The sequence below is a fragment of the Mustela lutreola genome, chromosome 9 (assembly GCF_030435805.1).
Source record: "Mustela lutreola isolate mMusLut2 chromosome 9, mMusLut2.pri, whole genome shotgun sequence".
Lineage (NCBI taxonomy): Eukaryota > Metazoa > Chordata > Mammalia > Carnivora > Mustelidae > Mustela > Mustela lutreola.
The window spans coordinates 55661685-55674647 of NC_081298.1; the positions used below are offsets into that span (position 1 = coordinate 55661685).

The 12963-nt window shown below is 43.8% G+C and overlaps 1 protein-coding gene across 1 annotated transcript; it reads left to right on the forward strand.

The window, feature by feature from the left end:
* Positions 1-1206: 1206 nt before the first annotated feature.
* Positions 1207-2614, forward strand: RRP36 (ribosomal RNA processing 36). The gene is given in 4 exon segments (XM_059134351.1): positions 1207-1435; positions 1506-1631; positions 1634-1837; positions 1840-2614. Coding segments are annotated over 4 exon segments (933 nt in total). The 3' UTR covers positions 2214-2614.
* Positions 2615-12963: the final 10349 nt, after the last annotated feature.

Consider the following 12963-nt stretch of genomic DNA (forward strand, 5'->3'; position numbering starts at 1 on the left):
AAGCAGCAGTCACTGCTTGTGAACACAAAAGCTGACCTGTTACTCCCAATGACCAGATGGGTGATGGCAACCCTCAGCTTGTCTGTCAGCAAACCAGGCAAGGGTCACTGGGGAGGGTCACCATCTGAAGACTTTCCAGGAACACATTAAAGAAGCAACAGCTTTGGTGTGAAAGAATGCAAATGCCTAGGAAGGAAAACTCAGTAAACAGTGATGCACTTTTAAAGAAATCCTGAATTGCCAGTGCTCCTCAGGGAACAGAAGACGAGATGTGCAGGAACACATGGACAGCACTGGCCCCAACTCAAACAGTGATTCAGAAGCATCAGGTTCTGAAGGAAAACGAACCTTAGGAACACATTAACCAATCTATTTCACTTAGGTCTGGCTTTTTAAAATATACTTAAGAGAAATATATGATAAAAATGATTTACAAGTAAGTCTAGAAGAACTCTTTCACTAAATGTAAAAATTCTCCAGTAAGAAAGCAGTGCATCACAGAAATTGGTAACTTTCCCCCCCTCAGTGGCATATAAAAAAACAGCAAACCTCAATGAAGAACAGTAGCTGAAGTAGTATGACTCGTATCTTGGAGTCTAAGTCTAAGCCAGCTGTTTTCTAAGTTTGTGATCTAGAGTCCTTCTTTGCCTTGGATGTCTTACTTAAAAAAACAAGGATAACAATAATGCCTCCTCCATAGGTGGCTGTGAAGATGGGATGAGATAATATGTATGGAAGGTCCTCGGCACAGGATCTGATACGTACCAGATGGTGAATAAACTTGAGTGACTTTTATATCTAAAATAAAAACTGATAGAAATACAAAGAAAAATTAATTTCTTTTTAAATTTTTAAGTTTTTTAAAGTTTTTGCCTTAATTCCATTAGTTAATATACAGTGTTATATTCATTTTAGGTGTTCAATATAGTGATTCAGCACTTTCATACATCACCCAATGCTCATCACAAGTGCACTCCTTAATCCCCACTGCCTATTTCACCAACCCTCCCCACCCCCAGTGGAACTATCAGTTTGTAAATTCGCCATCATGTGTGAGATCTGTATGGACATTTTTCAAAATTGACAGAGATACAGAAGATAAAAATAAGGAGACTATTTGAATAACACAGATGATATGTGTCATATAATAGATAGTAGGTTTGTTGACCCATCAGAGAATCTACATTATTTTCAGCCATACCCAGCATGGTCACAGAAACTGGGTGTGTGTTAAGCCATAAAGAAATTGTCAGAGTGTGGCGGCGGCCGCCAGACCTCCTCGCGGTGGCTGGGGCGGCGGGGAGGACGCCGGGGGCCTGCAGAAGGGTGAGGGCCCGGTTCGGAGCCGAGGGACAGCGGGGCGCGAAGGCCAGGGGGTGGTGCAGTCACCGTGAGACTGGGAAGTTCTCTGAAGGAGCCGCCGACGCTTTGGGAAGTGAGGGGGCGCTTCCTGGGTTAGCAGATCCCGGGCAGTTTCTGAAAAGGAGGATGCGGGTTTTCTGCAGGGAGAAGACCGTGTGTAAAAGTACGATCAGGAGACGCATGGGTTGCTGGGGAGGCGTCAGTAGACACATCTAACATGTCATTTGAAGAGCTGTTGGAATTGCAGAGCCAAGTGGGGACTGAGACATACAGTTGGCAGCTGGAAACAGTCCTAAGAAGCAAGGTTCTAGACCACGTGTCCAAAATGCGTGTGTTGCAGATAAGCACAGGCCTCTGGAAATGTCAGCCAAGGTCCGGGTGCCATTTTTGCATCAAGTTGTCCCCATCAGTAAGAAGGTAGCCCGGGATCCCCGCTTTGATGATCTTTCAGGAGAATATAATCCTGAGGTGTTTGACAAACCTATGAATTCCTGAATGACATCCTAGCCAAAGAGAAAGAGTAGGTGAAAAAGCAGTTGAAGAAGCACCGTTCTGGGCAGGAGCAGGAGAAACTGCAGCAGCTGCTTCAGAGGATGGAGCAGCAAGAACGGGCACAGCAGGAATGCAAGCGGCAACAGGAGCTGCGCCTGGCCCTGAAGCAGGAGCAGAGGGCTCGGGCCCAGCAGGGCCAGCGGCCATACTTCCTGAAGAAATCTGAGCAGCGCCAGTTGGTCCTAGCTGAGAAGTTCAAGGAGCTGAAACACAGCAAGAAGCTAGAGAGTTTTTTAAGTCGAAAAAGGCGCCGAAACTCAGGCAAGGACCGGAGACATCTCCCCTTGAGCAAAGAGTAATAAGGAACTGTCCTGAGCTCTGCCACTGTGAGCCCAGTGAGAAATGGATCTGTGGGGACAGACTTTGGCTTGGCCTGTTCTGGTTCTTTTCCATCCAAGGGCAAGAATCTTAGCCCTTAAGCTAGGTTGGCTCAAAGATGACTAGAGGGCTCTTGGACTGCTCCAGGGTTGGACAAGAAGAAGAGCAACTCAGCCTTGTGCTATGCCACACTTCTCTGTTTGGATCTGGTTCCTCGTGTCCTCATGTCCTCCCATCCTTGCTTTAGACCAATGATTGTGGTACAGAAGAGAACAGGCCAGTGAGTGATCTTAAGGCTGGTGAAGGTCATGAAGTCTGTAGATGGTTCCTAGAGCTGGGATTTTATTTAAGAGCCAATTCATAAACATTCCTGTCACTCTTCTTTTTTTTCTGCTTTTTTGGTGGGGTCTGTGAGTGGCCTAGAACAATTGTTTCAGTGGGCCACTAGTGCAGCTGGCAGCGAACAAAGAAGGCTCCCACAAAGAAGGAAGTCAGACCAGAGATCCCTCCTACTTAACCCTCAAAAAACATAGTCATTGAAAGAGCAAACCACTCCCACAACTCACCTTCTTAGCTTTGGTTTTGGATAGAAGGAGAGGTAGGGGGTGAGCACAGAGTTTTCTCCAGTAATGTGTAACCACAGCCGGCTCTTAGTACTGTTTGGGTCTAGAGTTCAGACTACCTGTGTAGACTGGAAAATCCTCAAGCTAATAGTTTAGTTTGAAGTGGTCTCAGGTTGGAGTGGTCTCAGGTTGGTAGTGCTCCCAGACACCTAGCAGAAGCAAGTATAATCTTCTCTTGAGGTTTGTATTTTAAACCCAAACCTCAGGGAGTTTCTTAAGATAAAATTTGAAGAAATGTGTGCTTTCAGTGAAAATACAAAGCCACACAAGGAAAGAAATCACCATGACTAAGAGTCATTAGAAAAAATACACAACAGAATCAGACCAGCAAAAACCTGTTAGAAATATGAAATACAAAACATAGGAACATTTGGCTCAGGATGTTAAACGTCCAACTCTTGCTTTTGGCTCAGGTCATGATCTCAGGGTTGTGGGATCGAACCCTGTGTCCTGCTCCTCATTCAGCAGGGAGTCTGCTGGAGAATCTCTCCCTCTCCCTCTGCCCCTTCTCTCTTTCTCTATAAAATAAGTAAACTTTTAAAAGTACAAAAAAAAAATGGAAACCATAATATAGGGCACATTGATCACAACACAATAAAATTAAGAAATGACAACTGAAGACTTTATATATAAATATGTATACATATATATATATACATGTGTATATAAATATACACTGAAATGACAAACTACATAAAAGTAAATGTTGTACAAAGATGCATATACAAAGTTTATCACTGTTAGTAATAGGAAAAATGCAAACAACCAAATTGCCTTCATTAGGCAAATGGTCACAACCATGGTACATCTAAGGTATGGAATGCCACTCAGCAGTTAAAAATAATGAGGTAGGCTTATTATATACATACGCATGGAATGATGTCCAAGACATGTTGATAAATGAAAAAGGAGTTTGATACACTACATAGAGGTTATGAAAAAAAAAACAACAACCACGAAATGAAATTACATTTCTTGTGAAATTAAATCCATCTCATAACCCACCCTCCCCATACACACACACGGTATATAACACAAAGAGAACTATAAAGGACAACTCTGGGATATTACATCATGAACTTGACATGGGGGCTCAGGATTTCCTGTTTCTGTAGGCTGCCACATCTCTGTCTGTGGTGGCCTGTTTCCAAGATGGCTGCCAGGGATCCTTGCCTCCTGCAAGCCACACTCTCCTGCAGTCCCTCCCACGCAGAATCACGGCTGGCCTCCAAACTACCCAGACAGAAAAAGCATTGCAACTTCTATCTTGTTCTCTTTGATGGCTTACATTGAGGGAAGCCAGCCACTGTGCCCTAAGGATGCTCAAGCAGCCCATGGGAGAGGCCCATCCCACAGCCAGCACTCTCAGCAGCCCAGTGGGAGGGGACCCTCCAGTTCCAGCCAAGCCTTCAGGTGATGGCAGTCCAGGCAGACATCGACTGTAGCCTTGTGAGAGACCCAGAACCACCTAGTGAATTCCTGACTCATAGAAATGATGAGGTAATAAATGATTACTTCTCTTTTATATCATTCAACTGTGTGGTACTCTGTTATACAATTTGCTGGGGGGTTCTCCCCGTCACCCTCCCTTTGATGAAGTTCTAGAACTTAGGTGACGTTTGGTGGGCTGAGATCCGGAGCTGATGACCAAGAAAGAATACTTGAGACATCTTTGGTGAAAAATGGTGGTTTATTAAGGCACGGGGACAGGACCCCTGGGCAGAAAGAGCTGCTGCCCTGGGTTGTGAGGTTATGTACTCTGCGGTTGGGGGAAAGTGAGGGGAAAGGAGGTTTCAACGGAGTTTTCATATGCTAAAGAGGACCTACAAGGTGCCAGGATATCGGAGGCCTACCGGAGGCCTTGCCCTTGCTGGCTTGATCAATGTTGTCTTTAGGCCAGTCATTAACATCGAGATAGTTGGGAGATTCTTGGTGGGATGTCACAATCCTGCTATCAATCGTCTTTGTTAGTGAGATTTAGGTTTAGAAGAGATTTAACTATATTTACATTTCCTTCTAACTCAGCCTCCTTCAGTTTTGTTTATGGTGGGGAGGGAGACATTAGGGCTTGAGGAACTGAGTTATTTGCCTCCGGAAATTGTGCTATTAATAAGGTAACTTCCTTGTTTCTAGATCTCTAGGACATTTGTAGACCAAGGGAGACTCCTGTCTTGCAGGATTGTGATCTCTGCAAGTTAACTATTTGTTTATCATTTATGGCCATCAGGGGTGCCTGAGGAATGCTACACATATTACTGAGGGGGAGCGGATGGAGAGGGGGTGCAAGGTGCCAGCTTTTGCTTTGTCTTCAGCCAGCCTCCTGCTCCCTCATCACCTTCACAGGCATTTGATGATTTCAACTGTCCTTGATCTCTGTATTACTCCAATCAGCATACAATACCAACATCTGTGTGTGATTTTGGCTCAGTTTGCTTTGATTGCTCTGCTTTACCTACCTGCCTGTGAGGACCCTACCCCTTGGCCTGCCCCCAGGATGAGGAAAGGTCATCAGCATGCCTGTGGTGGGCTCAAGCCTCCCCCTTGCATACTATGGCAGCCATTACAATACTGTGGGCCAACTCTTACATAACTTTGTAGCTGGATGAGGAGTTCCAAGGAGGACACAGACTCTTTTGTCTTCAGCATTCAATTCTCTTCTTCTTCTTCATCTTTTTTTTTTTCCCCCCTAGGGGATGAACCAGACTGGTGGGAAATCATTCTGGCACAAGAGGCCAGACCAGCTTTGGGGAAAGACAGAGGCTGTCCTTTGGGGTCAGGCATTTTCTGGAAAAGGGATTAAGTCACTGAGTCCCAATGATTGGTAAGGGAAGCCTCCAGCTCTCATGTATTAGCTCACCTATAGAGATAAACCTTTTCAGGCCTGGTTTGCTGCCAACACACTACCTGGCCCCACAATAGCAGTCTTAGTTCTGAATAGAGGACTGGGCTGGTGAAGAGGAGAGGTCCTTCCCAAAGCACCTTCTGGTCAGAGAAGTGAGCCTTCCTGGGTGGCAGACTTCCTGTTGCCCACTTGGGGCAGGCCAACAGGCAGGTTTGAATGGGTGACTTGGATTTTCAGAGCTAGAAGGGAACCTAAAAAGCTATCTAAAATTATAGTGCCTCCCTCTAGTCAGAGACTCTGCCACGTAAAACAAAAATAAATGAGTTTCTGAGATGCCTAAATTATAACCATAACCGCTATTTCTGCTTCTGTACCTTCGCTTGCTAACCCATGAGGAGATGGAAAATTACCAGCAAACTTTCTGTAGGCACTCTGTAACCACACAACCCCTGCCCAGAATCGAACCTAGCAGAGTGGCCACTCCCGGACCCCCACCCGGCTCTGGGCTGAGAGATAACAGCCATCTGATGCCAGAGAAACCCCCACCCAAAATTGGACATGACAAAGTGACTGCTCCCGGACCCACCACCCAGCTTTGGGTACGGGAGATAATAACCATCTGGCACCCTGCAGCTTGACAGGGAGACCCCGGCCAATCCTGAGGTGACACATACCCTAGCGGTGCCAACCGAGCAGTTTGAAGAATGACAGCCCTTTGATCTAACCAATAATCTATTCTCAGCTTTTTCCCACTCTGTAGTGCACCAGTCATATTATAGAGTTGCTGTTTGATTTTCCTGCAGTATGTAGAGATTTGTTACGAGATACTATGATGTATGCTAAGTCCCTGCCTCCCCAAATAGTGTATAAAAGGTGCTGTGATCCTGAGCTCAGGACCTCTTAGCATCACCGGCAAGGAGTGCGCGGAGGTCTGGGTTCGAATTCGTAATAAACAACCCTTGCTGTTTGGCTTTGACTCTGGACTCTGGTGGTCATCTTTAGGGGGGTCTCGGAATTTGGGCACAACAGAAGCTGTGCAGAAGCCTTTGATCTTGACGAAGTCCCAAACGTTCATTTTCACTTTTGTTTCATTTGCCTTTAGAGACATGTCTTGAAAAAAGTTGCTGTGGGTGATAGGGAAGATGAAGTCCCAGAACCTAAGTCAGGTTCGGTGGGGTGAGGTTCGGAGCTGACGACTAAAGAAAGAGTTCTTAAGACATCTTTGGTGCAAAATGGTGGTTTATTAAAGCACGGGGACAGGACCCGTGGGCAGGAAGAGCTGCTGCTGCCCCGGGTTGTGAGGAGTGGTTGGTTATATACACAGGAGTTGGGTAGGTGAGGACAAAGGGGTGTTCAGAAGGGCTATTGGGGCAAAGAATACTATCAGGATATTGAAGGCTTAGTTGCTATCAAGTAAAGACAATTGGAAGTCTGGTGGAATGTTACATTCCTGCTATCAAGCATCCTTGTTAATGAGATTTAGGTTTAGAAGAAATTTAACTTTATTTACTTTTCCTTCGGTTTTTTATGGAGGGGAGGGTGACATTAGGGCTTGAGGAACTGGGTTCTGTGTCTTTGGAAATTGGGCTATTGATAAGGTAACTTCTTTGTTGTAATCTCAAGGACATTTGCAAACCAAGGGAGACTCCTGTCTTGCAGGATTGTGATCTCAGCAAGTTAACTATTTATCATTTTATGGCAGTCAGGGGTGCCTGAGGAATGCTACACATATGGAGGGGAGCAGATGGAGAGGGGGTGCAAGGCGCCAGCTTTTGCTTTGTCCTCAGCCAGCCTCCTGCTCCCTCATCACCTACATTCTCCTGTAGGATTTTGATAGATTCCTCACGTTGAGGTTTTTTATCCATTTCAAGTTTATCTTTGTGTATGGTGTAAGAGAGTGGTCAAGTTTCATTGTTCTATACATAGCTGTCCAATTTTCCCAATGCCATTTATTGAAGAGACTGTTTCTTTTCCACTATATATTTTTTTCCTACTTTGTCTAAGATTATTTGACCATAGAGTTGCAGGTCCATATTTGGGCCCTCTATTCTATTCCACCATTCTATATGGTTGTTGTTGTTGTTGTTGTTGTTGTTTTGTGCCAGTACCATGTTGTCTTGGTGATCACAGCTTTGTAGTAAAGCTTGACATCAGGCAATGTGATGCCCCCAGTTTTGTTTTTCTTTTTCAACATTTCCTTAGCAATTTGGGGTCTCTTCTGGTTCCATACAAATTTTCAGATTATTTGTTCTCACTATTTGAAAAAGGCCAGTGAAATTTTGATTGGGATGGCATTGACTGCCATCCCAATATAGTATAGATTGCTCTAGGCAGTATAGACATTTTAACTCATGGGATCGGAGAAGATATTTGCAAATGACACTTCAGACAAAGAGCTGATATCCAAGATCTATAAAGAAATCCTCAAACTCAACACACGTAACAGATAATCATGTCAAAAAATGGGTAGAAGGCATTAACAGACACTTCTCCGAAGAAGACATACAAATGGCTTACAGACATATGAAAAAATGTTCATAATTATTAGCCATCAGGGAGATTCAAATCAAAACCATATTGAGATACCAACTTACACCAGTTAGAATGGCCAAAATTAGCAAGACAGGAAACAACGTGTGTTGGAGAGGATGCAGAGAAAGGGGAACTCTCTTATATTGTTGGCAGGAATGCAAGCTAGTGCAGCCACTTTGGAAAATAGTGTGGAGATTCCTTGAGAAGTTAAAAATAGAGCTGCCCTATGACCCTGCTATTGCACTACTGGGTTTTTACCCCAAAGATACAGATGTAGTGAAAAGAAGGGCATCTGTACTGCCATGTTCATAGCAGCAATGGCCACAGTCACCAAACTGTGGAAAGAACCAAGATGCCCTTCAACAGATGAATGGATAAAGAAGATATGGTCCACATATACAATGGAGTATTATGCCTCCATTAGAAAGGATGAATACCCAATTTTTGTACCAACATGCACGGGACTGGAGGAGATTATGCTGAGTGAAATAAGTCAAGAAGAGTCAATTATCATATGGTTTCACTTACTTGTGGAGCATAAGGAATAACACGGAGGACATTGGGAGAAGTTGAGGACAAGTGAGTTGGGGAAAATTGGAGGGGGAGACAAAGCATGAGAGACAGTGGACTTTGAGAAACAAACTGCCAGTTTTGGAGGGGGGGTTGGGTGGTTTGGTGATCCTGGTGGCGGGTAGTAAGGAGGGTTTGTATTGCAAGGAGCACTGGGTGTGCTGCATCAACAATCAGTCTTGGAACACTGAAAAAAATAAAATTAAAATTATAAAAAGAAGAAATGTGAAAATATTTAATATAAAAAAATGAACAACACATACTTGTGAACTGGCATGGCACAATCCATGGTGTATTGTGAGTGAAAAATGCATGATGTGGGAAGTTTGTATGAATAAAATGACCCATACATTTGTTAGTAAGTGCATGAACTACCTCTGGAAATATGCACAAATGGTGTTGGGGTGGGAGGGAGATTATCAAAGAATTTCCTTTTGTAATTTTAAGCTTGAACCATCTCATTTATTTCTTTTTCAAAAATAAAGTTAAAATACAAAGTGTACAAATATAATTTAACTTCCCTTTTACTGATCAAAATGGAAACCAGAGAAGGGCTGGACAGTGAACCATGAGGTTAGGACTATAATCTGGGTTTTCCAATTTGTATTTCTCTTTGTCATCACTTGTTTGGACTTTCCAAGGTGTTTGCCAACTCTTTGCACTCCATTTTTTATAGGAATGCCCCAGGTGATAAGATGTGGGGTGAACACAGGCTGAGCTGGAAAGAGGGCTCTCTGTGAAGCTTTCAAAGGCTTGAAGCCATTATCTACATGCATGAAACACAGTAAATAATAGCAGAGTGGTGGTTGTGGTGCTGAGTAACTCAAGTCCAGGACACGATTACCTACCTGAGCTATAACACTTGCTAACTTATAAAACTTTTAACAACTTTTTTCTTCTTAGTTCTGTATTTTAGCTTTTGCAAATGGGAGTCTTAGATACCTTTAGTGATTTTTATTCCATTCTATAATGTTTAACAGTCATTTACATGATCTAGACCACGTCTGGAACATCCAGGCATTGTGCTAAATAGACTACCAACAGCAGTATAACCATATACAGGCATATGTTGTAGATATTACAGATATTCTGTTCCAGAACACTGCAATAAAAAAAGTGAAATGAATTTTTTGGCTTCTTAGTGCTTATAAAAGTTGTGTTTACGTTATACTGTAGTCTGTTCAGGGAGTATTTTGTCTAAAAAAAAACCCAGTATTTACCTCAATTAAAAAATGTTTTATTGTCAAAAAGTGTTAACCACAATCAGAGCCTTCTGCAGGTATAATCCCTGATCACAGACCACCATAACAAATACAGTAATAATTAAAAAGTTTGAAACATTGTGAGAATCACCAAAATGTGACACAGACACAAAGAGAGCAATACTATTGGAAAATGGTGCCAATATACTTGCTTGATTCAGGGTTGCCACAAACCTTCAATTTGTAAAAAATGTATTTATCTGTGAAGTGCAATAAAGTAATGCCCAATGGAATGAGGTGTGACTGCCTATCAAAAAAGGGTACATTTATTATCTCCATTTTATAGAGAAGGAAACTGGAGCTCAATAAGGTTGAGTGAACTGCTTAAAGTGCACATAGCTCGTATGGAGCATAAACCTATGGTGGTCATTGTCTCCATCATCACACCAGCCTGCCCCCGCAGGGTATTCATGATCCCACAGCATCTGATTAGGAGAATCTCTGTGTAGAAGGGGTCTTAGAGGAAGGTGCCTTGCTCAGCTGGACTGGAGGAGGCTTTCTTAAGGAGGGGACTCTGGGCTGAAGCTGAAACCATGCAAGGGTGTTGGCCAGTGAGAAAGAGGAGGGTATATCCAGTGGTGGGAACATGTGCACATGGTTCAAGGTGGGAGAAAGTATGGTTTCTCTGAGGTTTGTCTATGGGAAGGAGTGGTGGCCAATGATTGAAGGGAGGGAGCCCCTGGGTTCAGCAGGGAGCTGCACTAGAAATCACTGATGTCACAGCCCTCCAGACAGGTGCCCCTCTCATGAACATTTCCCAGGTTCTCCATGGAAGCCTCTTGCCACTCAGGTAGTCACAGCTGCTTGGGGTTTCCTGGAACAGTCCTACTTTCATGAGGTTTAACATTTTCAATAGGATTGGGTTCATTAACTGTATAACTAAATGTAATTTATTTGTATTTAATCCTTTGTAAGCAATGTTTTCATATGAACAGAACAGTTGAATCAAAAACTTTGATTTGAATTTGATATGAATTGATTTGAATCAGAAACTTGATTTTGATATCTGATGCTTTTGAATCTTCTGGAGCCTTCCAGACCTTCAGCATCCCCAGACAAGTTCTCGCTTACTCTCTGAACATCTAAACTATTATAACAGATATTTTTGGTGTTCTGCCCAGAGACCCAGGGATCTCATTTTATGGTCAGAAGATGTGTCTTCCCAGCTGCTCTGGGGGCTTGGGTCTCAGTCCTGCCACCTGCCTCTGGAAACTTCTGGGGTGTTGAAGCTGCCTGGCCTGGAGCTGCTGCCTCTTACCCCTGGGGCCTGGATACTTATAGCCTCTGACTGCCTGGCTGGGGTGGGGGCCATGGGAGTACAAATAAATCCATTGCTACCTATCTCAATAGCATGGTCCGGGCTCCAGTGCTCTTGTGGGATTAGGCTGGAGCCAGACTTCATCTGAAATCACGTTCTTGCTTTTTTCCTTTCCCTGCCCTGCTTCTTCACTCCTTTCTAAGTTTTATCCCTCAATGAACAGCACACATGTGAATCCTGTCTTCATTCTGCTTCTGTGGACCCCAGTCCAGAACATCCATTCTGAGCCATGCTGGTTTCTCCAACTCCCTGGGGGCAGGGGTTGTGCACTCTCATTAGTGGCTGCACTGACCTGGAGAAAGACCACCAAAATAAGGTGGTGGAAGATATTTTCAGCCTCTCCAATGAGCAGAGCAGTTCACTTGGTGGTGACCAAGGTAAGTGGGTTGATCAAGGCTTTTGGTCAGTGGTTACACAGGAGATGCAAACCAGATGTGAAGCTGGAAAATAGAGTAGAGGAAATTTGCAGGGCTCAGTGTTGGTGAGGAAGGGAAGATGGGCCCAGGACAAAAAAGCCATAGCTTAGTGTTACTTGTGATTCTAGGAAACCCCAGCCAGGGAGCAGAGAAGTGGGGGCTATTTCTGGGACCATTAACTCTCTGGCACTCCTAGTAGTTGGGTATGTGCCTAGGCCAGATAAAACACGCTGGGCAAACTTACAGGTATTCACAGAGTGAAAGGAGAAATGAAATGGAGTCACTTATATCAACTGGTTTTAAAATGGCACCACGAGGCCATTAAAGAAATGGTCCTCATGCACATCCTCACCACGTGGAATCTTGAACTCTGACCTGTGCCAAACAGCAAATATTCCAGGGACTGTGCCAGAACACCTGCAAGTTGCCATAGTGAGAGAGTTTGCTTAGTGTTAACCTTAGCGATCAATCATATTTGGCCAAGGTTAGTTTTGTGTCAACACCACCAATCAAAATTCTTTGTAAACAACACATACAAGCCTTTCTTTTGTCTTTTGAAAATCCTTGACTTGGGGTGCCTGTGTAGCTCAGCTGGTTAAGCATCTGCCTTCAGCTCCAGTAATGATCCTAGAGTCCTAGGATCGGAATGGAGCCTGATGTCAGGCTCCCTGCTCAGCAAGGAGCCTGCTTCTCCCTCTGCTCCTCTCCATGGCTCATGTACCCTCTCCCTCTCTCAAATGAGTAAATAAAAATCTGAAAAAATAAAAAATAAATCCTTGACTTACTTTTGTTCCCTAGGGGATGAAATTTGGGTTGCTCCCCTTATCAGTGTTCCCCAAATTGTAGTTCTGGGACCCCAAATAAGTGCTCTCATTCTATTTTACCTCTTCCTCTTTTCTCTGTTGATAGAGAAAGCACCTTCAGCATGTACGGGTACAGAGGGGGTCTGGCTGGTGAGTATTACTGGGTATCTTCTACTTGCCCTGTGTTAAAAGATAAAGGAGACATATTAAAGGTTTTAAGAGTTTATTTGAGCAAACATAAATTTGAACAGGGCAGCACCCAATCCAGCAAATAAAAAGGAACTCAGAGGAGCTGCACAAAATGAAAGGCTTTTAGGAAGGAGGGAGCAAGAGCAAAGAAGTTATAGAAGGTGAAAAGTAGGTTG